Genomic DNA, 25857 nt, shown 5'->3' with positions numbered 1-25857 from the left:
ATTTTTTTAAAAAGATTTATTTATTATATATTCAGTATTCTGCCTGAATATATGCCTGCAGGCCAGAAGAGGGCACCAGATCTTATTATAGATGGTTGTGAGCCACTATGTGGTTGCTGAGAATTGAACTCAGGACCTCTGGAAGAGCAGAAAGTGCTCTTAACCTTCGAGCCATCTCTCCAGTCCTATTTTTACTTTTACTATGTGTATGTGTCTTTGTGTGGGTATTTACAGAGGCCAGAAGAGGGCATCAGATCTCCTGGTGCTGGAGTTACAGATGGTTGTGAACTATTTGCTGTGGATGTGGGAACTGAATTCTGATTCTCTGTAAGAACAGTACATGCTCCTACCCATTAACCCATCTCTCTATCACTGTTATTATTACTATATATTATTAATATTTGAGCCTAGGCAGTTTGGATGCTCAACTTACTAAACCTGGATGGAGGTGGGCAGTCCTTGGACTTCCCACAGGTCAGGGAACCCTGATTACTCTTCAAGCTGATGAAGGAGAGGGACTTGATGGGGGAGGGGGAGGGAAATGGGAGGCGGTGGCGGGGAGGAGGCAGAAATCCTTAATAAATCAATAAATTTAAAAAACAAATAAAAAAATTATTAATATTTTAAGAGTGTCTCATGTATCTCAGGCTGGCCTTAAACTTGCTATGTAACTGAGGATGACCTTGAACTCCTGATCTTCCTGCCCCAGCTCTGAGTGCTGGGATGACAGGCATGCACAGGTGTGATGACACCAGGTTTATACAGAGCTGAGGATTGAACCCAGGACCTCATGCTTGATAGACAAGTAGTCTATCTCCTGAGCTACATTTCCAGACCCCAAATCCCATTTATCTTGGTGTCCATGCTCTGACTACCAGCCAAGGGTACCCCTTAATTCTCCGAGGAGGTCTGTTTTTAACCTGCCTGGTCCCTAACCCTACACGTCAATCTCAATACTTGCTAATAAACCATGTGTGATGCTTGGTTTTGATTGTCAAATTGACACGGTCTAGAACCATTTCAGTGAGGGACTCTCTAGATTGGTTGGCTAGTGGACGTGTCTGAGAGGTATTCTTAATTGTGTTGAGGTAGAAAACCCTACCATGAATGTGGTGGTACCATCCCCTAAGTTTGTGACCCCTGGCTGCATGGGAATGGAGCTGAGCAGAGCAGAGAGCGTGCAGGCCGTTATTCCTCCCTACTCTAGGATGTCATGTGACTAGCCGTCCCAGCTTCTGTCTTGATTTCACATGATAGACTATAACCTTGGGTTATGGTAAGCCAGGTAACCTCTCCAAGTTCCTTTATAATCAGTGTGTTTATCACCTCAGAAATGGAGCTGGGAAACCACGTGGATGCCTGTAAAGCCGGGATGCCACGTGGACGCCTGTGAAACTTCGATGCCACATGGATACCTGTGAAGCTGGGACATCATGTGGATGCCCGTGGAGCCAGGATACCACGTGGATGCCTGTGAAGCTGTGGATGCCCGTGGAGCCAGGACACCACGTGGATGCCTGTGGAGCTGTGGATGCCCGTGGAGCCAGGACACCACGTGGATGCCTGTGAAGCTGTGGATGCCTGTGGAGCCAGGACACCATGTGGGTGCCTGTGGAGCCAGGACATCACGTGGGTGCCTGTGAAGTTGGAACGCCACGTGGATGTCTGTGAAGCCGGGACACCACGTGGATACCTGTGAAGCTGTGGATGCCTGTGGATCCAGGACACCACGTGGGTGCCTGTGGAGCCAGGACATCACGTGGGTGCCTGTGACGCTGGAACGCCACGTGGATGTCTGTGAAGCCGGGACACCACGTGGATACCTGTGAAGCTGTGGATGCCTGTAGATCCAGGACACCACGTGGGTGCCTGTGGAGCCAGGACATCACGTGGGTGCCTGTGACGCTGGAACGCCACGTGGATGCCTGTGAAGCCGGGACACCACGTGGATGCCTGTTGCTCCTTGAGTGGTCTTCACTATCCACAGGTATCTCTGTTCCTGTCCTCACTGCCTTACTTCATTTACATATCGGTGACCAGGTAGCCAGGAAGGCAGGTGGCTCACAAGTCCTTTCTAGAAGCCATCTTGAAGGTAACTTCAGTAACTGCCCAAATCATCCACCACTGTTTGTTCTTAGTGAACCCCACATTCTTCTGGGTTATGCCCTTGGGCCTTTCTCTATCCCCCATCTCTGGAACTCTTCTTTCTCCCTCTCCTGTGTCAAGTCACCAGGATTTCAGCTTGTAACTGGCAGTTTTTCTGGGAATGGCAGGTGATGATGGCATTCTGAACCCCCAGTTTGTATGCTCAGCTTTGGGGCTTTATGGCAGGTTCTTATGGGAGCATCCATAGCCTGATCAGATAGACTCCTTTTGGTGTGTTGTGCCCCCCCCCCACTCCTGGCTGCTTTTTCTTGCTTGAAAGTCCCCAGCAAAGAGACAATCAACACAATTCTACACAGCTCTCATGACAACCGCTTCTTTCTCATCTCTACACTGAGTGTTTGTGGCTGGGCTTGTGGTCCAGAGAAACCCCAGTTTGTGTGGTTCGAGCCAGAAGTCACCTAGATTGGTACAGAAATAGGGACCACACTGGTCTGAGGCTTATTATCCACAAGCAGAAAAGACTCACAGCACACCAAAGAGGGGAATACCGTCCCCGAGCCCAACCTTCCTGAGGGGAGTCATTTCCCCATCATGTTCTTGAATTAATAATGGCAGCGGCTCCCCAAGGGAAGCAGCTGCTTTCAGTAAAGCTTCAATGCGTTCTGATTGCACACAAGGAGCTGATGCCTGTAAGACTGCAGGCTGGGCCTGGACATTCTCAGGGCTGTGTCTTGCTCCATTGGAAATGAAGAATGAAAAGAAAGGCATGTGCATTAAGTTGATTCTCTGCTTAGCACTCAATAGACACTTGAGACATTTTGTTGATTGGATGGGTGCATTGGATCTCAGGGATCGCAAATAGTTTGAGACTCGGAAATCTACTTCCTCCCTCCTACATATTTTTCTCTTTCTTTTTTCTTTCTTTCTTTCTTTCTTTCTTTCTTTCTTTCTTTCTTTCTTCCTTCCTTCCTTCCTTTCTTTCTTTCGTTCTATCTTCCTCCCTCCCTCTCTCCCTCCCTCCTTTTGCTTTTGGTTTTTCGAGACAGGATTTCTCTGTGTAGCCCTGGCTGTCTAAAAGCTCACTCTGTAGACCAGGGTGACCTTGAATTCAGAGATCTACCCACCTCTGCCTCCCAAGTGCTGAGATTACAGGAGTGGGCCACCATTTCCTCCTACATATCTTGCATTTCTTGGGGCATCTCTGTGGTGGCTTGCAGTTGTAAGCTTGGCCGCTTTACAAGTGTCATTGACACTCCGTAAAGGACCAGGTAGGGAATGAGCCACCTTCCCAAAGCCTCCCGTGCTGGTTCAGCCAAAGGAAGAAAGCCAGCCTTTACCCCTGACTCCATCCACACGGCATCCGAGACCAGGCAGGCTGCATGTGTCAGCCCGTGTACAGTCCACTCTACAGCTGAGAAAGGCTCAGAAAGGCACCATGACCTGAAGTCAGTCTCCTGGAGGAAAGATGAGCTGTAGCGGGTCCCAGGGAAGTACGGTAGGGAGGCCAGCCTGAGCCAGACAAAGGGTAGTGTGTGGAGGGTGACTGACTGTCCCGGTGTGCTTCTGTGACGTAGGTCTTCTCCTGCTTTGTGGGCTGCTGACAGGTTGTCTGAGATTAACCTCTGTGTGCACCAGTTTCTGCTCTGGGGACTAGGGCTGGGAGCCAGAGCTGCAGTTAATGTATTCGCTGCCACACTGGCTCCTCCAAGGAGGGGCAAGCCCGGAAAGGGGCCGGGATGCAATTACTCTGATCTCTACCACATGGCTTCCACTGGCCGCTGTCCCTTCCCAACAGTCATAGGTCACCCTTACTGTCCCCACCCCTCCACCCCCCACCCCCGCCTTCCTGCCGCACAGTCATCCTGGGGCCAAAGGAAGAGGCAGGGAGGCAGAGGTGGGAGAACCCTCTTTAGGGACCTTGTGCAAGACTGACTGAGCTCTGCCTGGCACTTGCAAGGAAACAGGCAGTGACCCCTCACGGCCAGTGTGGGTCCCTGCTGATACCGTGACCTGTCCATACCAGCTGAACATCTTAAGTCAGCATCCATTGTCTTGTAGTTCTGGGAACAGGAGCCTAAAGTCAGTGTCCCAGGGTCAAGGCAAAGCTGGCCTAGGCTCTCCTGCAGCTCTGAGGAAGACTCTTTGTCTTCTATAGGCCCTAGCAACCCCCCCCCCACTCCTCTGCCAGCTTCTCGTGGCCTCTGTCCTCTGCTTTGAAACTTATCTTTTGTTCACGTGACCTCATGAGGTCACTGGCCACCTGGAGAGTCCAGGGTCACCTCTTATCTCTAGGTGAATCAATCTGGGCATCCCTTTGAGAAGATGGTGATCCATTGTTGGGCCTGAAGGATTAGAACCTGTGCCTTCTGGAGAGCCGTCATCACTCTGCTATGGCACTATTCTCATCTTCACGTCATAGATAAAGACCAAGGCTGGGGGAGAGAGGGTATATGTCTGCTGCCCAAGGCCAGGGCTAGGAGAGAGCAAAGCCCGGGTGCTGGAGGACAAGGAAAGCATGCTGCCCCTGGCTGTGGGCAGAAGTAGCCCATGGCAGGCATTTGGTTAGACAGGCACAGCTGGACATCAGCTCTGGATGACCTAGAATGTCTGCTCTGGGCAGTGAACCCTGTACAACCTAAGTGGCCACAGAGGCCTTTTCTGTCTGTGGTCCTCCTAATCCAGGGCTGGCAGTGGGCTGTGTGGGGAAAGGATGGGATGATAGGCAGACGGATGTGTGGCTGCCTCCCCACGCCTCCTCCTAAGCTCCCTAGATAGCCACTCATGATGCAGCTCTGAGCTCCACTTGGTGCCCGGCTTCTCTCATGATAACTGTCCATGGCACTGTTCTGGGGCCAAAGGGTATGGACCCCCATAGCAGTGACCTATTAAATGTACAAACCTACTTAGGCCAGAGGAGGGTACACAGGATTCTGGAGTCCCACATACTGTAGGGTGATCTAGAAAGGCAATGGCAGAGCAAGAAAAGGCCTTGGGTTTGGAGGTCAAGGGGGATATTGAGATGGATCATCTTTGAGGGAAGAGATTCATTAGAGCGTTATTAGCATGGAGACAACAGCATGGCAGGAACTCTGAGGATGGTTCATGTCCACACGACGGAGTTGGAGGGAGCTGCCTTCTTTCTTTTCACAGGTTTCAGAGGAAAAGGAAGAGTTCATGCCATGTAATTGATGCATAGTCTACAGCATAGCCCTGCAGACATGCTGTCTCTGATTCCCAGGGGTATGGCAAGCGGGGGGAGACACCATTTTCCACTGGGGTGGGGGTAGGCTAGGTAAGAGTGAGATCTGGGGAAGAATGTATGATTCTGAAAATGTCAGGGAGAAGGGGCACCTTTTAGTTAAGGTATACCATTATATAGGTGGGGAATATGTTGCTTTAGCAGCCCATTGGTGCCTCTGTGTCTGGTAGCCTGGGCTGCAAATTTACCTGGAGGAATGAGAACCGTGCATCTCAACCCAGCACCCGAGGAGCCTGTTAGGGGGTTGCAGATGCACAAAGAAGCTCCTGGAAGGGGTTTGACATTCCCTCCACAGCAGCCGAGAGAGGCTGTTACAGGTGGACATGGCCCAATTAGCCCCTAGCCCTAAACCTAAAAAAGTTGGCGGACATATTGTCTTGACCCTTTAAGGCCCTTGCCCTATGGGAGAGGCTCGCACGAGGCAGGCAGGACAGGGAAGGGGCCCTACAGAGCCCTTTGACTGTGCCAGGGGGCCTGGTGTGATCTGCAGAGCATGGGTGCCCTTCACAGCAGGCAGACAGCTAAGCCTGGCCCAGAGCTCCTCCCTTCCCCACTCTCATGGCCAGCAGCCACTGAGCAGATCTTTCCATTTGGTCAAGCCAAACCAGAAACGAAAATTCCATGTCAATGTCCCTGTGGGCAGCTGGCTAAAGTGAGTTTCATGACAATGTCGGCTTTAGGGGTTTGGGGTGTCCTGAGAGGACTTGGGCCTATCCTGGTTCCTAGTGTGTGGGTGTAACAACTTTGAGGTCTCACTGAACAGTACACAGGGACTTGGGCATTTTTTTTTTCCTACTTCCATGTCCTAATCCGAAAAAGCCCAGGGACCGGGTTGAGCCTGGGATCTCCTGTTTGGATCTCCTGTAAGTCTGCTTAGCCCCTATCTAGATGGGCTGGAGGATTGCTCATGGGACATCAGCTAGGTTGATCTGTGGGGACCCTCTGGTTTAGCAACTTCTCCTGTGAGCCCATGCAAACTACATCAAAGCATGAAGGTCACCTTATGGTTGCTGCTGTGCACACTGGAGCAGGCTGGGTGAGGGTCCTGGCCTCACAAGGTCCCTATGGTGGGAGGGTGGGGCGAGGAGGTTTCTGGGGCTCTTTCCACGGTTTCTAGGGCCACACTGCCCCCTGCTGGGATGGCTCATACTCTACCCCTTCGGGACATGTTCTCTCACCTCATAACTCTTTGGGGGTGTTCTCTTTGACCTTGTGCTCTGCGGGGCACTTAGGGGAATGAATTAGTTTCTGGATTATCCTGCTCTTGGCAGGGTCTCTTACAGACTCCCTAAGAGGAGAGGCTGGAACACAAACACCGATCTACATACACACTCCTTCCTAGTAGAAGGGATGAGAGAGGCAGGGGGCATCACAGTGGCATCTCGCACCTACCCCAGCGCCATCTGAGGTTTGGCTCCTCTAGATATACGTACAGAGGCGGGGTTCACAGCTCCAATAAGCCCCTCCAAGTTCCCTTTCCCAACTTGGCTCCCATAAACACCTGACACCCACCATTGGGATGGATGGTGACAGATCTGTAGTCAGTCTCATGGCGCTACACCATCCTGTTACCTGGCAACGTACCAGCCTGCCCTCTCAAAATGAAGCTCACTTTAAGCACATGGGATGTGGGGAGGGACTTGAGCTGGTATGGGATAACCTTGCTGGAGGGCTTTGTAAAAGAGCAGTTTTGCCTGGGAGCACTGACTACTGTCAGACCCTGAAGGATGGAGAGAGGACCATCTCTACCCTAAATTCATACAGTCGGCTTGCAAAGAAGCAGGATCAACAAGACCATTCTCAAGCCATCTCATTTGCTTCTCCTCTGCCTTCTCCATCAGAAAGACAGGGCTTTGTTTTGTTCACCGCCCAGAACAGAGCCTGGCTCATCAAACTGCAGCCACTGGGGAGAAAGTCACAGTCTTCTTTTTATCTTCTCGAACTCCAGGGTTGTGAGTGTCTGTCCTGGGATACCATCCTGGTGCAATGCCTTTTTCTGGCTTCCTTTTACCCACCCCTGGGTAAAAGGGGGTAGCATGTGTGCTACCATGTTCTGCTATGAAGATGATGAACTAAACCTCAGAGCTGTCAGCTACTCCAATTAAATGGTTTCATTTATAAGAGTTGCAGTGGTCATGGTGTCTCTTCACAGCAATAGAAACCCTAACTATGACATGTGGGTTGCTGGGATTGAACTTAGCTTCAAGGTTTTGCACCGAGTGATTTTACCTTCTGAGCCATTCCCACCCTATTCTCTTTAGAAGTTAACAGCTTCAGGCATTTCATGAAAGTAATGGGAACTGACCGATGTATCCCAGGGGACCTGGGCAGAGCACTGTGCTGACCATGGCACGTTCATGTGTTTGTGCGACATCTTAGCTCTGGCTCCTGCAACAAAGCACCAGGGGACAGATGGTTTATAAACAAAATTTTATTTTTTGCAGCTCTGGAGTCTGGAAGACTGGGTTCAAGATGTCGGCACATGGGAACAACTCAGGTCACTTTTCAAAATTGTGCCTGAGCCTCTGTGTCACCTCTCCTTGGTCACAAATGCCCTAAGCACAGACCCCAAAGTCACAGTGCATCCCCTGAAGCCCTGTTCAACCTTTAATTCCCCACAACTCATCACTCCATTCTTTACATGTGCACATGTGGGCAGGTGCATGCAAAAAAAAAACATGTGTGTGCATGCGTGCAGAGTCTGGACAAAAACTTAGGGTTTTGTTTTTAAAGTACTGTGCTGGATAGTCTTATGTCAGCTTGACACAAGCTAAAGTCATCTGAAAGGAGGGAACCTTGGTTAAGAAAATGTCTCCATAAGACTGGGCTGTACGCAAGGCCGCTGGGCATTTTCTTAATTAGTGATTTATGGGTGGTGCCATCCCTGGACTGGTGGTTCTGGGTCCTGGGTTCTGTAAGAAAGCAGGCTGAGCAAGCCATGGTGAACAAGCCCAATAAGCAGCACCCCTCCATCGCCTGTGCATTGGCTCCTCTCTCCTGGTTCCTGCTCTGTTTGAGTTCCTGTTCTGACTTCCTTTGATGCTGAACAGCAAGGTGGAAGTGTAAGCCGAATAAACCCTTTCCTCCCCAGTTTGCTTTGGTCATGGTCTTTCAGTACAACAGTAGGAACACTAAGATAAGTATCATCGACTTTTTATTTTGAGACAGGGTCACACTGGTCTGGAGTTCACCAAGTAGGCTAAAAATTGGATGGCCAGGGAGCCCCTAGGAGTGTGTATTGCCACACATGGCCTTTAAAAAAAAACGAGGGTCCTGGGGATTGAACTTAGGTCCTTATGTTTGCAAGGCATGCACTTTACCAATTGTGCCACCTACCTGCTCTTCTGTTCTCAAACCATCTCCTTATTTGCGTCTCCTCTGCTTTCTCCAGCAGAAGGACAGAGATTTGTTTGTTGACTGCCCAGAGCAGAGCCTGGACCATCCAACTGCTGCCGTGGTTGAGTAGGTCACAGCCTCCTTTTCTCTTTTTGAGCTCTGGGGTCATGAGTGTCCCTCCTGGGTACCACCTTGGCGCAACGCCTTTTCGGGCTTCCTCGTACCCATGCCCGTGGTTCTCAATGTCACACATTTCACAAGTCTCAACTGGTCATTTGTTTTTCCCCAGAAGGAAAAGGACAGTTTTCCTGCCTGCCATGCGGGGGCAGATGCCTGGAGCTCTGGTCCGGAAGCTAGAGGGCTGGCCTGGACTGTTCTTGCAGACTCCTGGGCAGTGTCCACGCAAGTGCTAGTTGCCATGGTGGGTAACGCTATTTGTGCCATCCACACGGACAGCTCCAGCATCCTGGCTTATGTAAATGTTAACTGTGGGCTGCAGGAGACAGAGCAATTAGAAGCCAAATGGAAAAATCCCAGAGAAGGCAGGTTTGGGAGATGGTAGCAGGCAGCGAAGTAAACAGACTAACCACTGAGGAGCCCACCATGGTCCTGGGGTCCTGCCCCTTTTTTCCCTGCCCCTCAGAGGGGCAGCCCATTTTGGTAAGGTGATAAAAGAAGCCACTGACCCACAGGTGCCAGGATGGGGGTGGTGGCTTGCTTCATCCTATTTCTCTCACTTGCTCCTTAGCTGCTTCCTGCTACTTGTTTGTATGCAGAAGTTACTACTGCGCCATTCTGAGGGCCCATGAGAGAGAAAGAAGAGGTGCCCTCAGGGGTCACCCTACAGGGAGGGAAGGCCTGTCCCCAGGAGAGATAGTTGCCTAGAGATGAACAGGATCCAGGACAGGGGCAGTTTGAGCTCTTGACACACGTATCTCAGCAGATCTCAGGCCCACATGGACTTCTATCACAACAAACCTGCCTCTTCCCACATGAGCCAAGATATCCAGGGGGCAGGACATGGTACGCAAAGGCTTGTGTTTACATGCCAAGTTTGTAAGTCCCCAAATGCAGTACAAATGCTGGCAGGCAGGATGGAGCTGGGAAGTAGTGGACAATGGCCTGAGCTGGACCAGCTGTAGTGCTGGGCTGTGGACACAGCCTGTGGAGGAAACGATCTCATGGACAGTCTTTCCTAGGGTCCCAAAGGCTGGAGGTGCATCTTGAGAACAGAGTCCACACTGCACCATGATGGCCCCATCATCTTCACCAGACACAAGATGAGGGGGAAGCCCCAAGGCACCAATAGAGGTTTTTATAGAGCAGGGAAGGTGGCAGGGTCAGGAGCAGGCTTAAGAGATGGAACTGGAGTCACTGCTTGGTTCCCTTGACACATCTGTCACTTTGCCTCCAGAGACTTCCTGCCTCTACTGAGCCTGGCCTTCTCGGGGACACACTGATGGTGGCCACTGACCTCCCGGGATCCTCATTCTGATATTCCAGGTCCTGGCCAGCAAGTTTTACCCCCCTATTCACGTCTCCCCTGCCTTTACCTTTTGGCTCCAACAGTTCTGTTACTGGAAGCACACCCTGTTAGACCCTCATCTTTCCAGATGTGCAAGGCGGAGTCCTCCCCAAGTCCTCAGTGAGCCCACTGACTCCTTGCTGCCAAGGTGGGTGCTTAACACCGCAGAGAAACTGGGAACATTTACCTGTGGCATCAAGTGGGCTCTAGTGGCCAAGTTCTGCTCTGTCATCTTGCAGGCCAGCCTTGGCTGCCAGCCTTCATGAGACATGATCCCAGAGTTAATTTCCAGTCCTGGTTATCAGGTGCAGGCCTTGGGCAACTTTGCCTTTTTGCCTCAGTTTCCTCATTTGTGCAATGGAGATACAGCAGTACCTACACCCAACAGCTGACCTACAGGCCAGGAGCTCAGAATACCAGACACATAACTTCTACATCAGTGTTTCTCTTTTTGGCTTCGTTATTTCTTTTTCTGAGACAGAGCCTTACTTAGTAGCTCAGGTTGGTCTCAGTCTTATGGTGATCCTCCTGCCTCAGACTCCTTACTGCTGCTGACTACAGGTATAAGTCACTACTCCTGATGTTTTCTGGTGTTTCTGTGACTAGTGAATATATGAACACCACTACAGTTGCACACTTGGTGTTCCTTGGCAATGTACTAAGCCATATATAATATAATAAGCCGAATATAATATAATATTCGGGCATCATTCATTCATTCATTCATTCAATTCACTCCCTGAATATCTATCTGCTGGGTACTTCCATACATGGGAGACAGTGTAGGTCCCGAAGGTGGAAAGTTGAGGGAGATAAACTTTGCTTTCAGAAGGTGGGGCAGGAGTCAGAAGAACCAATGAGTGGCCATATACAGCCTTTGCCTTTTTATCTCAGATGTGGCAGTGAACTGAGCTCAGATGGGAGCAGGGAAGGAAGGAACCTATCTTACCTCAGTGGACCCTGGAGCTGTGGCTTTCAAAGACAAGCAGACAAGAGCCAGACAGAGTTAAACTTCTGTTCTGTTTATTATAATAGAAAATGACAACCATAGAAGGAAAGCTAACAGGGAGTGTTACCTAGCCACACCTTCACTAAAGAGCACACTGAAGTCCTATAAGAGCAAGGAGCCTTCCCACTGCAGTAGAAGCCAGCGACAGATGGAGGAACTGAGCACCTGGGCGCGGGGGGCGGGGGGGACCTGGAACAATAGTTAAAATAACTTCACGTCGCATACACGTGTTTATAAGCTGTCCAGGAAAATATTACAAAACACAGAAGCTCAGCCAATGCTCACCACGCAAAGAACAGGAACCTGTGGGTGGCAGGTGATGAATAAGAATTCCAGGAGAATTTAGACAGTAGAAAGAATTAGTATGCCTGCAGCTTTGGGGAGCAGGGCTGGAGGACGCGGAGAGGATGAGAAAAGACACCTGAATTTTCTGATGGCTGTTCCTGTTCCCCAGCCTCCCTGTCCCCAGCAGAATCTCTCCACCAACTGAGCTTCTCAGGCGCACTTGTGAGGGTCAGACACTGATGGTCCTGGACACAGTCACTGGTCGGGGACAAGATCAGCCTCAGCATTCTGGCCATATTGTGGGGTTGTCTCCACACAGGTAGGGGTCTTCCCAAAGGAACACAGTCACGCAGGCTTCTAAGGTCCAGTCCCGCCCCTGGAGTTTTCTCAACTTGGGGCAGTCATGGTGATCTCTGCTTTGATCTGCTCTGATCCACGAGGGGACTTGTGGATGATCCATGGACATTGGAGCTTTTGAGAACTTTCCATTGCTTTGGATGTCTAAATAGGCTCTCCCATCTTCGGCACTGTTGGCATTTGGGGGCTGGATAGCATTGGCCATGGGTCTGTCTTGTGTGTGGATAAGCGGCACCTCTGGCCTGCACTCACCGGATGCCAGTAGGTCCCCACTCCTCCATAAATTGTGACAAGAATGGTCTCTAGGCATTGCCAAATGTCCCTCAGGGAGACAGGGTGCCTGAAATGTAGAACCATGGGAATTCTGTGGTTGGGCACTCTGGGGACAAGACTCCATCTGTTGAGCAGCCCCACCTGGCAATGTCCCCAGGTCCACTAGAGGTTGAGCTTCCATGCTCTCTCTGTAAGCCTCCACCCAGAACTACGGGTGGAACAGAACATACTGTGACATACAAAGCAGTGATTCTCAGGTCCAGCTCTTGGACATTTCAACACAGTGATGTCAATTGGAAAGTTTTCACCCCATACTGGATAACTGGGTTACAAAAGACAAAAACCTCATAACATTTTAAGTGTATGATTTTGTGTTGGATGGGATACACAGTTAGGCTCAGTCACACGTGGCCACATACAGCATGCAAGTCTAGAGAATGAAGAAAGAATCCAGGAGGCAGACACAGCAACTTGGGCTACTCCAGCAGACAGAGGGCTTCATGTAGAAACAGGGCTCTGTAGTGCCCTGTGGCCAAAGCACAACGCTCCCTGCACACTGAGCATACATAGGGTCTAACCCACAGAAAAGCAGGTCTGAACCCTTTGGAGGCAGAACTGGCTGGAAGAAGAACCAGAGGCTGGGACTATGACTTCTCAATGCTTTGACCTAGGCAGGCACAAGGGTACCACTGTGCCAGGTTGTCCTGGGCAAGGTGCACCTATACCGTCTACCCAAGGTCTGTGCCCTCTGGTTCTCCTCTCTGCTGCCCTCCTCTACCTTGTCTATGTGTATATGTGTGCACACATGTTCATGCAGTTGCCTGTCGAGGCCAGAGGTTAACATCAGGTTCCTCCTCAATCACTAACCTACCCCAGCTTTAACAAGCAAAAACAAAACTCAAAAAACAGGGTCTGTCAAAGAACCTGAACTTTTTGGTTAGAATAGCTGGCCAGTGAGCCCCATGAACCTGCCTTGCTCCACGCTCCAGTGCTGGGATTATAGGCACGCACCACTATGCCCAGACCTTTTATTTTAATGGGGATTCTAGGGAATCTGAACTCGGGTCCTCCCACTTTACCAACTGAGCCCTCTGGTTTTACTCCCTATCAAAACCCACAGGTGACATACACAGTGAGCCAGGACAAAGGATTCAGACTTGCAGCATATGTAGCCCCATCTGTCTTGACAGGTGACAGGGTTTTGTCACCTGATAATACTGTGCATCGCCCTTAGTCCTGTGGTTTGTATGGTTCACTCTCTCCTCCATGACACTTCTTGCTCATACTCTGATATCAGGAGGTACAGGGAATACCCGGGGCTCATAATTTCACTGCCCTGGGTTTCTTAGAGGGGACCCACCTCTGTCTGCACCTCAGGGCTCTCAATGCCAGCTCGGAACCCTCTCCTCCGTATCTTGCACTGAGTGGTCATTGGAGATGGAAGTTAGGGAGACTTGGAACAGGTATACATGTGCCATTCGGTCTCTGGCTGCTCCACCCAGACTCCTCCCAGGCTCCTTTGGCCCTGACTTGGGAAGTAATGAACGGTCAGTGGGACAGGCAGCAGGAGAGATGAGCCACTTCGCTACGCACTGATCCCAAAGGGAGGCTACGCTTCTGCAAGAGAGGACCAGAGTGCCAAGAGCACACAAGCAGCCGAATGGCTCTGGCTCCCAGACAGATCCCGAGCATGCTAAGGTGGGCTGGCAGACATCCAAACCAGGACAAGATGCTGGCCTCTCTGTGTGGCACTGAGCTGCTCCCTTTCCTGCTCCCCAGGACTCTAGAAACTCAAGCCAGGAAGGATAGTGCTTGCTTTGGGTAGGGTAGGGTAAAGGATTCATTAGTCTCTCTAATTAGGTTTAATGAACCACGGAACATCCCAGCAAATGCAGTACTTCTTCTCCAAGGGCCAGCTACACGGAAGGCCAGGTCCTTCCTGTCAAATTAAGGAGGCTCTGGGGCCCACCTTCTCCAGGGAAAAGTCAATGGGATCCCAAGGAAGGTCCACATTCCCTGCTCTGGAGAGCTTCGAGGCTCACAGAAAGACTGTACCCCAGCTTAAGTCAACTTGCCACACAGGCAAGCCCCACACTCTGACCTCAGGGATGTCCACTGGAGCACTCCTATTGTGCAGCTTTTTAGGGCATGCATACCTTATTGGGGACCCTTTCTACACACACCCCAGAAACCCTACCTCAGGGACCCTCCTTGGAGACAAGTGTGGAGACACGAGGTCAGTCTTACCCAGGTGGGGGAAGGACCACACCTCAGGTCTAGGAGAAGTTGAGGCAGCCCCATTCTGATGATCTGACAGCCATGGATGGCCCAGACTGTGACACTTTGGGAAACACCTTCTGAGGATTCAAGACCAGTTCAAATGTCCCTCCATGGTGCTGTCAGCCTCAAAAGGCAGTGTCCTGCCTCAGAGAGGGCTAGCTGCAGAGCCTAGCATCCCAGGTTCCAATCCCAGGTCCTCACGTCTATACTGTGTTAACTCCATTGTGCTGAGTTCCTGGCTTCCCTCCCAGGCACTCAGGCGCTGTGCTGTGAGGGGACACAGGGACGAAGGCTATGCATGGAGATCTAGCACCGTGCCTGCTCGCAGCGCTCAAGCACTGAGCTCAGGCAGCCTGTTTGCTCCGTTCCTGATGACCAAGCCAGGAGGTTCACTTCGGCTGCTCTGGCGGAACCTGTCATTTACTCCTCGCTGTTCTGTGTAGTGAGGAAGTTCAGAGAGGAAACTGCAGGAGACAGAAGGATGGAAAGGGACCAGCTGATGTCATATGGGCAAAAGGGGTTTCTAATGCTTGTGACCATCTGTGGCTCTGACACAGGAGAGAGACACTGGCATGGGTTTAACTGTGTGTGTGTGTGTGTGTGTGTGTAAGCCAATACTTTACAAGGCTAGAAGCTGTCTTTATCTTTTCTGTTCCTTTCTCTCTCATCACAGCAGGCACAGATCCTGTTGTTTCTCAACCTGTTGTTTCCATGGAGACAAGGCAGGGGATGGACCACCAGCTGCTACTCCCCTGCAGTAAATCAGACAGCACTGGGACAGAGGTGCCTCATAAAGACACCACAGTACACTTCTGCCCTCATCCCTGACCTGGGTTCTCTCATGAGGTGGACGGCCTCCCCTTGCTCTAGGAAAAGACTCGGGGGTATGATGAGGAGGGTCCTGCTGGAGAAGTGGAAGCCAGAGCAAACATCCAGCAACTTCCAGCTAACTACCAGCCCAGCATCCTGCCCTGTGGGTGATCCTGGGCATCTCAGCAGACACTCTACACTCCCACTTCTTGGCTATGGAGGGCAGACCAGTTCTCAGTCCTAACAGCTTCCCCTGGGGCCAAAGCATTTGCAAGTATGCTGGGTACAGCGATAGATGTGGGGAGTCAGACCTGTAAGGGAGGCCGCAATATCTACACCATCTTACAACACAGACATGGATGACCTCCCAGGGATCCCGTCTCTGCCTCTACTGCTTAGGTGGGGATACACTCGCTAGAGAGCTTGGCTAGGGTGGAGACCAGACTCAGCCAGATTAGGAAATGCCTTGCTGCTCTGACTCCACCATTCTCTAACTACACGATCATCGTGTCCCTCTCCATGAAATCTGTACAATGATGAAGGGACATGACTAACTCATTTTTATGAATCCTCAAAGAAGAGATGGTGATTTTGCTTGGGCAGTGAAGGGTTAGTTGTCTGGGGATCTAAATTTTGAAGGCATCTTCTGCTTGTTTTGAAAAGATCAGAAACTTCATCCCAGTCCCTGGGTTTTCTGATGCACTTGGGTCCTGCAAGGGCCCAAGTGTCTGGTCACAAAGCACTGTTTATGAGTCAGTTTCACAGCATTCTGTTACCCTACAACATCACCATCAATATTCCAAGCGGTGGAACATAAAATGAAAAGGTGGGAATCCTAACTTGTGAAAGTTCTTCTTATCCCAGCCCCCACACACTGGGTTCAGTAAGTCTGCAGGAAACACAACACACACGTGACAATTTACTGCTAGGGAAGCATCACCAAACCAGCTCTACATTTTTTTTAAAACCTAATAGGATGCTCAACCTTGGTCTTGTGCTCTGGGACCGACTGAAAATTCAAAAACTGTTCAGCCTGCTGTTGGGAGGTTTTAACCCATCAACTTGTTAGGGGCTGGAAGCACCAACTTCAAGGCTTTCTGAATGAGCTCAGCCACAACCCAGGATATTCTAAATCGGAACTGCCTGGAGATAATTACAGATGCGGGGTGGCTGCCCCTCCGGAGGCTGTTCCAGCCTAGGTCTAGAAAACAGGTGCATCTCCAGTGGCTGGGAGCAAGATGGAGCCACGTAGACAGCCTTGCTGGGTGAGTCCAGTGCATGAAGGGCTTCCCCACAGCTTCAGCATCCCAGTGCCTTCAGAAGGTAAAGGCATACACCACCCCTACCACCACTATGTTCCCCAGTGTTGCTATGATGGCAATCCATAGCAGAACAGCGTCGTTGGAGGAGCGGGGAGACTCCTCTGGCTGGCCGTGGCCATTAGAGGTCGCATGGATGTTGGCAGGGGAGCTAAACAGGGAGTATTCGGTGCTGAAGTCCTCGTTGGGTGAGTCCATGAACGCTCCTCCCATCATGGGCAACTGTAAGAAGAAGGAGCAGAATGAACCAGGCCTGTCCAGCAGAGACCACGCATTCCCAGAAGGGACCAACCCAATGGGCCCACAAGGAAGTATGATTCACACGACATGAACACACATAAAATTGAGTATTCCAGTGGGCTGTGTACATGCCTGCAATCCTGACACGTGGGAGCCGAAGCAGGAAGATCACAGTTGAAGGCCAGCTTGGGCTACATAGTGAATTCTAAGCCAGCACAAACCCAAACCAAACCAAACCAACCACAACCCCTGAGCATATGCGTCAAGCTTTACGGCAGACACCCCTGAGCCTGGTTTATACACAACGCTTGATGGGTCTCACTCCACAAGCTCCCACCCCCCCCCACCCTTGTGCCAGGCCCTTCCAAACCCTCATGGGCTGCCCAACACCTTTGTTTCTATTCTAATTTTAAATGAGAATACATCTTAGGCTAGGGATGGTGGCTCATGCCTTCTGGGCTAGCCTTTAGGCAGCCAAAGGAAATGAACCAGGAGCAAAACAGCTTTATCAAAATACAAAGAATAAAAAAGATAAATCAAAAGCAGTAATAAGAGAATGGCAGGGAAAACTGCAAACCACCCCCTATTTATTTAGTTAACATTTTGTTAATTTTTTATTTTCTTTTTTTCTATGAGAGAGAAGAAAGGGAAGTGGGTTAACATGCCAGTTTCTAGTTTTGAATTTTTTTTTTTTTTTAGTTTTTCGAGACAGGGTTTCTCTGTAGCTTTGGTTCATGTCCTGGAACTAGCTCTTGTAGACCAGGCTGGCCTAGAACTCACAGAGATCCGCCTGCCTCTGCCTCCCTAGTGCTGGGATTAAAGGCGTGCACCACCACCGCCCGGCTTCTAGTTCTGAACTTAAAAGTCCATCAAACCCCCATTTTAGAAGATCCCCCCATATACATCACAGCTTCTGGGCTGGGGATACCCAATGTGCTGCTTGTACCCTGCGGGCTTCCAGAATGTTCTAGTGGATGCTTGAGGGAGGTTTGTAAGCATTTAGAGGGACCTGTTGAATTAAAAAAATGGGCTCAACCCTCAGTGTCTCTCAGGGTAGGCACAGGACAGCTCTGGAGTTAGAACACTGAGGTCTCCGTGTTGTGGGTGTGGGAGGAGGTGCTGAGGATCCAAGCTCCATGTGAAGATGCTGGAGTCTGGCTGCCTTCCCTCCCAAGTCTTCCCATTCTTCAGCACAGACAAGAAAAGCTTCCCCTTCACATCCATGTGCTGAAACTTATGCATCAGCCTCCAGAACTGGAACTAACCTCCCCTGCAGCTTGACACAGAGCTAGAAGAATGACCATGAAGTACAAAGCCCTTGAAAAGCTTTTGAGCATCATTGTGGGCCATAAAACTGCAAAATAACCCCACAGCCCTTAATGGTCCCTCACTCTGATGGCAGCATGACCAAACCACCTTCTGCATGTACCAAACCAGCACCGTTGCCAGTCTGTCACTGTCCTCCACTGGTTGGGCAGGAGAGGCTGACAATCTTGGTATGGTTTTATTGGGGCTGATTTGCACAAATAAAGTTGTACCCTAAAGCTTTCAGAGTCAGGTTACATGGTTTGGAATACCTACCAGATTTTGTTTATATGCTCTCGGAAATCACAAAGAAGTGGGTGACAGAGACATTATCTTTCTCGAGTATAGCAAGCATTGTAATGATTTGCGGGCAAGTTCCCACAGCCACGACAACTGACAATCAGCTAAGCATATCCCTGCTGGCCCAGGCTCTCAAGAAACAGTTCATTTCGCTCCCCGATGGGGCTCATATAAGAGTGTGCGAGCTTCCATTTGAAGACCCTCTTGCACTTCCAGTTTTGGATTCGGGGGCAGGGAATGTGGCTTTCATTGCGGCATCCAGATCTAACGATGTTTGTGCTGTGTGTCAAATGAAATTCCAGGTTGCTGCTAAGTTGGAGGAAAACTCATCTTGATAGATGAGTTGGTTGGAATAGAGACAGGGAGAGTCCCTTTAAAGGACGCCTTTAACTCCAGTTGTCTGAATTCATTCAAAGTAACAGACTTTTGGCAAGATAAGCTGCTGGGGACAATTGTCACTGTCAGGAAGATGACTCATCTATAGACTCATGGGATGAATGGCTCTTGGCGGCCACACTTCTGGCAGGAAGATTGCAGCATGGTTTGTCTTCAGTTTGGGAATTAGAGTGGCATCTTTTACTTAATGAAAAAAAGGCATTTACAGAGCCTGCAAAGCTTTTACAAACTCGGTTCAAGTGAAGGAAGGAGCAGCAGGTGAGGTGTGCACGTGTGAGTGTGTGGGTGTGATTGTGCACACGCACGCCTGAGCACTCGTGTGTACATATGTGCGTGTGATGCCTCGTTCCTTTCTGTAGTAAAGGGGAAAACTGTCCAGACCTCTGAGGGAAAGGTACTAGACAATCTTCAGGGTTCAGAACAGCGAGTGGAGAAGACGGACCCCGTGGTGGATGGTTGTGTAGTTGTGGGAGTGAAGACCACATGTTCTTTGGAGGGATCCTCCCAAGATGTGAGAGTGTCACTGTTAGTGGATCAGCCTCCACAGCTCCAGTGCCCCTAGTGTTAAGTGTCAAAGCGGGGTGACTGAGTACAGATTCTTGCCCAGCACCACCCCTGATGCCACATGAACTAGGATCACAGGAGAAAAGGATGGAGTTGAGCCCTACCAGCAAAGAAGAGGCAAGCTTTACATGAGCAACCATCTAAGAAGGACGGTTATGTTCAGTGTGTGTACAGGCGAGAAGGAGTGACATCTCTGCACTGCTTTTAGCATTCCAGAACTTCGGTTGCAGCTCACTGTCACACACGAGGGAGAAAGGAAACGCTCACTGGCCTGTGGACGATTGTAGTCCATGTATTAAGACTTTCCTTCAGCACAGAAGAGCTTCTCAGTGGGGGGAAAACCTCCCGACGCTTCCAGAAGAGAAGCCTACGGAATGTGGGAATGCAAGGAAGACCTCTGTGCCTGGCCTGCAGCACGCCACAAGTCTAATGTTCAGGTCACACACCTGGATGGTCCCTACATTCAATGACGGCATGGCTCTCACGACACCGGACCTATGAGATCATCCAAGGGTGTCCAGATGTGCAGTTTTGTAAAGTGTCACGGAGTTTTTATAAGACACTCTTGTGCAAACAAGGAGCAGCATTTGATGGCATTTTCCCCATCTACCTTAGGATTTAAACAGTCTTGCCCTGTGCCTGCTTGCTGTTACCAGGGCTCTCCCTATGCATCATTCCTCCAAACACTTACAACTAGGAGTGAGGATTTCCCATGAGACCATTCAGCTTTGACTTTGGGGGAGGAAAACTGGTGTCTATGGTGGTTTGAATGAGAGGCCACCAGAGGCTTACATGTTTGAGTATTTGTTTCTTCAGCTGGTGGAACTGTTTGGGAAGGATGAGGAGGTGTGGCCTTGTTGGAGGAGGTGTGTCACTAGCGGTGGGCTCTGAGGTTTCAAAAGACACGTGCCATTCCTAGTTAGCTCTTTCTGCCTCCTACTTGCAGATGAGAATATGAGCTGCTGCTCCAGCACCATGCTACCTCCTCCCATGCTCCCTGCCGTGATGGTCATGGGCCTTCTGAGGTGGTTAGCCCCAAATCAAAGGTTTCCTGGTTTTTTTTGTTTGTTTGTTTTGTTTTTGGATTTTTGAGACAGGGTTTCTCCGTAGCTTTTGGTTCCTGTCCTGCCTGGAACTAGCTCTTGTAGACCAGGCTGGCCTCGAACTCACAGAGATCCGCCTGCCTCTGCCTCCCAAGTGCTGGGATTAAAGGCGTGCACCACCACCGCCCGGCAAAAGTTTCCTTTTATAAGTTGCCTTGGTCATGGTGTTCTGTCACATGCCTAAGAAGTCACTAAGATGACGACCCTTAGTTGTCTCTCTGTGTCTGTCTTAGGTAAGGTTAGAAGTAGGGACAGAGTAAAGGAAGAGGTGTGGAGCTACCAAGAAAAGGGTAGTGACACACCTGCCTTTTCAGACAGAAAAATCAAGGTCCCTCTGCACAGAAGAGAAGAGAGAGTTGGAAACGAACCCAAACGTTAGCGTCCCCTTCACAGAGAGACGACTTTCAGGTTCACTTACATTTACTCAGTGTATGGGGTGGGTGAGTGTATGCATGCCGTGCCATGTGGAGGTCAGAGAACAACAATAACAATAACCACACACACACACACACACACACACACACACACACACGGACTCACTAAGTTGCCTAGGCAGGCCTTTAAATTTGTGGCCTTGCTGCTTTGGCTTCCTGAGTAGCTGGGATCACAGGGATACATTGCAGCAGCTGCTTTGTGTAACACTCTATTGCAAACACAAGCCACGGTACCACTCTTCCCCTACCACTCTTTTTCCTAGTTAGGAATTTCCTCTTTTGCCTGATTCCTTCCTTCTTTCCTTCCTTTCTCTCCTTCCCTCCCTCCCCCCTGCCCTCCCTCTCTTCTTTTCTATGACGCTAAGCACAGTTTTGCACACTCCTCTATGGGTTTCTGTATGTTTGTGCATGCAGTGCTCATGGAGGCCAGAAGAGGGCACTACAGCTGGATCTCCTGGAACTAAAGTTGCAAACAGTTGTGAGCTGCCATGTGGTATCTAGGAATGAATGAATGAATGAATGAATGAATGTATATATATATATATATACACACACACACACATACTGGACACCAAAAAAATTCAAATAAAGATGGGTACAAAACTAAGTAGAGTCCTCAAAAGATGAAATACAAATGGCCGAGAAACACTTAAAGAAATGTCCAATATCCTTTGTCATCAGGGAAATTAAAACTAATTTGAGATTTCATCTACCCCAATCAGAATGGCCAAGATCAATAAACCAAATATTATATATATATATTAGCTCATGCTGGTGAGATGTGGGGAAAGGGGACACCTATTCATTGCTGTTGGGAGTGCAAATTTATGCAGCCACTAATGAAACTGGTGTTGGAGGTTCCTCAGGAAGCTGGAATTGATCTACCTCAGGATCCAGCTATACACCCAGAGGACTCTATCTTGCTACAGAGATATGTGATTGTGTGGATGCTCATGCATGCGGAGGGCAGAGGTCAACCTTGGGTGTCCCTGCTCAGGCTCCGTCCACCTTGTTTTTGATACAAAGTTTCTCATTGGCCTGGAGCTTTTAGGTTGGCAGAGAGCCCTGAGATGTCCCTGTCTCTGTTCCATCAGGACTGGGAGTACATGTGTAGGTATATGCTCAGCTTTTATGTGGGTTCTGGGGCTCAAACTCAGGTCTTCATGAGTACACAGCAGGCATCTTACTGACAGCTATATCCCCAACTGTGGTGGTCTGAAAGAAAATGGCCCCCAAAGGGAGTGGCACCATTAGGAGGTGTGGCCTTCTGGAGTGGGTGTGGTCTTGGAGGAAGCATGTCACGGTGGAGGCGGGATTTGAGGTCTCATATATGCTCAAGATACCTCCAGTGGCTCAGACCACTACCTGTTGCCTGAAAGACATAGGACATGTGTGCCCGAACACTGCCGTGTCCCACATGATGATAATAGACCGAACCTCTGAACTGTAAGCCACCCAATTTTCCTTTATAAGAGTTGCTGTGTTCATGGTGTCTCTTTGCAGCAACAGAAACCCTAACTAAGACATCTTGTAACTCCAGTACTACAGTGGACATATCTAGAAGTTACTGTTTATCTGACATTCACCTTCCACAGGGATTCAGCCCTAGGTTTCTCTCTGCTCCCTCTGACTGGCCTAAGGCTGTGACACTGATGACAGGTACCAAGGTACCTGTTTACAATCTCAGGTGCGTCCCTTCAGATGCATACCATCTGTGGCATCTTGGGTGACCTAGTTCACCAGAGAATTCCTGACAAGCCTCCAGGCAGAATGAATACACAGCTAATTTCTCTCCCCGCTAAATTCTCACAGAATCTATCGTTTAAACACCGAGGTTTGCGTGACTCAGTGACCTCATCGTCCTTATGACTCAGCAGACACTGAAGGCTAACTCTGTAACAAGAGGGCAGGAAAGGTGTCAGTGATGCCATCATGGCCTGGGTCCTAAGCATCCTTCAAAGATCCTGTGTTAAAGGCTTGATCTACAGCTTGACTCTTAACGGATACAAAAGGCAGACTGGAATACAGTCACAGATGGCTCCATGCACAGGAGTGCTGACACAGGGTCAGGTGACAGAGCATTGGTTTCAGCCATCTTCTTAACACCCGAGTGTTCTGCTCTCATAACAGTGCACATGCACACACAGGCATGCACACACACATGCATACGCATCCCGCATTAGGTCATAGGTTAGAAATGCCTTAAAGCGCTCTTTCTTTCCCCAAGCCTCATGCAATGACTAGGGGTTTTCCTATGGTCAGAACTGATTCATCTGTTTCAAAAATAAGCATAAAAACAAAGCTTTGCGATACAGTTTAAGTAGGGTCTGTTGTAGATCCAAGTGTCTCCTTTGTCCCCTTCCCTCCTCCCCCACAGTCTATAAGCATGGCCTGTGTTTTGTATGCTACAGGTTTCTCCCGGTGTCCATTGGCTCAGAAGGAGAACTAGGTAGTGACAAGAATAGGGTCCAGGAAGACCAGGCTGGGTTTCAGGAATGCCCAGGTGAGTGGGCATTTTCTGCTTAGAAAGTAAATGGCTGGGTACAGACTATAGGACCAGCCCAACCAGGGTTGATGGTGGAGGAACGGGATCTCCAAGAAAGAACAATAGGAAGCGCATGTGGTGAGAGATGAACTTGCGGGTGGCATCCCATGGGGTGGCTGGAGTGATGGGGGTGGGGTGGGATGATGCCTGACTCAGCACCAACTGCAGCTCCTGCTCCTGGAGTGGGGCTCCATCTAGCCGGACTACCCCGGCAGTAGGGTGACATTCTGCTTTATCAACTCCCTCCCTGCCGAACTCTGGAGGTGACTGGAGAAAAGCTAATGGCTGCAGATCTGAAGACTCCCCCAGAGATGCTGGGTGACCTTTCCCGCGTGGTTCTTTCACAGAGAGGCAGCTAACGGAAAAATCTGCTGCCTTCCAGCAGAACCTGCCCCCCCCCCCCCCGCGTTCCCCCCCCCCCCCCCCCCCGCGTTGCCTAGCACCCACGCTGCAGTTTTCCATGTAAAACAAAGCGTGTGAAAGGAAAACATGAGAAACATTTCCTCAGAGTTTGCTCCAGGCCAGGTGGGGGCTGGGACCTTTACAACCTGAGGGTATTTTGTCACAGTCCCGCCCATGAGAAAGGGCTGGCATCCCTGTTTTCCAGGTGGGGAAACTAAGGCACAAATGAAAGGCGAAAGAGTCGAGACTCAGGGAAGTACAATGACTTCCCTGAGCTTACATAGCTCATGAGCAATTAACCAGGAAGCCCACCACCATCCCCAGGGCTACTGCAAGCAATCTGTCACCTTGGCAGCCACTGTAACCTCTTAGTCCTAACCTCACAGGGACAGAGACACTTTTCTCCTTCAGAGGGGATCTCAGCGGGTGGGGGCATTCAGAAGTCAGACTGCAGTACCCAAATGTGGCCAGGGATGGCGACATGGGGACGCAAGCTTCTGTACTGAGGACACAGGCCTTGTCTGTTTTCCTGCCTCCCTCAGCAGCACCAAACCCTCAAGCTATCATTGCTCAGTGGTGACTTCCATGGGGTCCCATCAGAGCCCAGAGATCAATGAACCGGGGCCCCAGCTTTAGCACAGAACCCTCTGCTCTCTTACCTCCCCCGAAACCCAACATCATTTGCCACACCACTGCCAGTGGCCCTCTGCAGACACCCGTCGTCACTCTAAGTCACCCTACCGAGCCTGTCCTGACTGTTCCAGGAGCTTGGTAGTGGGTGAGCAGGGTCTCCCATGGAAGAGCTACCCTGCGCCTGGGTACTGTACCATCTGTTCACAACAGCCCAGCATGAGGCAGATCCTGTACTCAGTGAGGCACGGTCACTTTCCTGAGAATACACAGCATATAAGGAACTGATCAAAACCAGAGCTGCTTGGTCTACAAGAGCTAGTTCCAGGACAGGCTCCAAAACCACAGAGAAACCCGGTCTCGAAAAACCAAAAAAAAAAAAACAGAGCTGCAAACTGGCCAACTTCTAACCTCTGTCTCCTACCCCAAGTTCACAGCTTTCCCTGTCAGAGCCCGACACAAAGAAACCTCTGCGGAGGCCCAAGGATTGATTGCATTGCACATGCCTGCACTTTTATTATTATCTTACTTACTATAATTAGTCATTCACTTACATTACAGGCGTGTCTATCTTCTCTGGACTCTGAGCTCTTTACAGACAGCCTGGAGTTGAATTTCTCCTTGGATCCTGGTGCACAGCACAGCTACATACATGAAGGAGATGCTAAGAGAAAGCTGCAATAAAACCTGTTTGCTCAACTGACAGCCGGGAGCAGAGAGAGCTACATCACAGCATACAGACAGCTGCCTGCTCTACGAACCCAACCCCACAGAGGGACCCAGGAAAATAAGGGTATTTTTGGAAAACCTGAGAACATTGCAGAATTAAGAATAAAAAGCAAGCAGACTCCTTTTGGAGGCTGTTGCCATAGTAACTCAGCACACAGCAGAAAAATACTGTCTCCATGGAGCCATCATCTTTGATTACAAATAGTGAAGGGAACACTAGCCCTGGGGATAGGCATATTGGATGTGGCTGGTCACCACCTGAGATCTGTTCTCTGTGGTGTAGCCCACAGCCACAGTTGAGAACTCGGGGGGCCATGGAGAAACCCGGGCTTCAGTTTGTCTTAGAAGATACTGGTTGAGAACATCAAGGAAAAAAAATGACCAAGACCAGCTGGATGGCTCCACCTCCTGGCCACTTCTGCCCTCCCATGAGTGGCTACTTCTGAAGGTCAGCAAGATTCTGGAGGGTCTCTCAAACCGTCAACTGCTGAGCAGACACAAGACAATGAGGGCTCTAAGGCTGTCTCTTAGGGGGCTGGCTGCTCAGGCTGTTGCAAACCAAACCTAATCTACCTCCAAAGGTTCCAGACAGCCTCTAGAGTGATTCAGCAGCATTGATGGGACCAGGTGTATATTCCCTTTCCCTGGAC

The 25857-nt window shown here is 50.1% G+C and overlaps 1 protein-coding gene across 2 annotated transcripts in view; it reads right to left on the bottom strand.

Moving 5' to 3' along the window:
• Positions 1-11228: 11228 nt before the first annotated feature.
• The window catches only part of C1H14orf132 (chromosome 1 C14orf132 homolog), a 32590-nt gene continuing 17961 nt past the window's right edge, over positions 11229-25857 (bottom strand). The window contains exons 2-3 of one of the 2 annotated variants that reach the window (XR_003377175.1): positions 13871-16781; positions 11229-13816 (exon numbers count right to left, since the gene is read on the bottom strand). Coding sequence is in view for 1 of the 2 variants with exons in the window: in XM_013349887.2 (XP_013205341.1) it covers positions 16557-16781 (225 nt within the window). In the remaining variant the exon portion in view is untranslated. Of the gene's footprint in view, positions 16782-25857 lie in introns of both variants that reach the window. The other variant, XM_013349887.2, reaches the window with a different exon arrangement.

This window comes from Microtus ochrogaster, chromosome 1, assembly GCF_000317375.1.
Source record: "Microtus ochrogaster isolate Prairie Vole_2 chromosome 1, MicOch1.0, whole genome shotgun sequence".
NCBI classification, from domain to species: Eukaryota; Metazoa; Chordata; class Mammalia; order Rodentia; family Cricetidae; genus Microtus; species Microtus ochrogaster.
The sequence above is the reverse complement of the archived record's forward strand: the minus strand, read 5'-3'. Positions and strand labels throughout refer to the sequence as shown.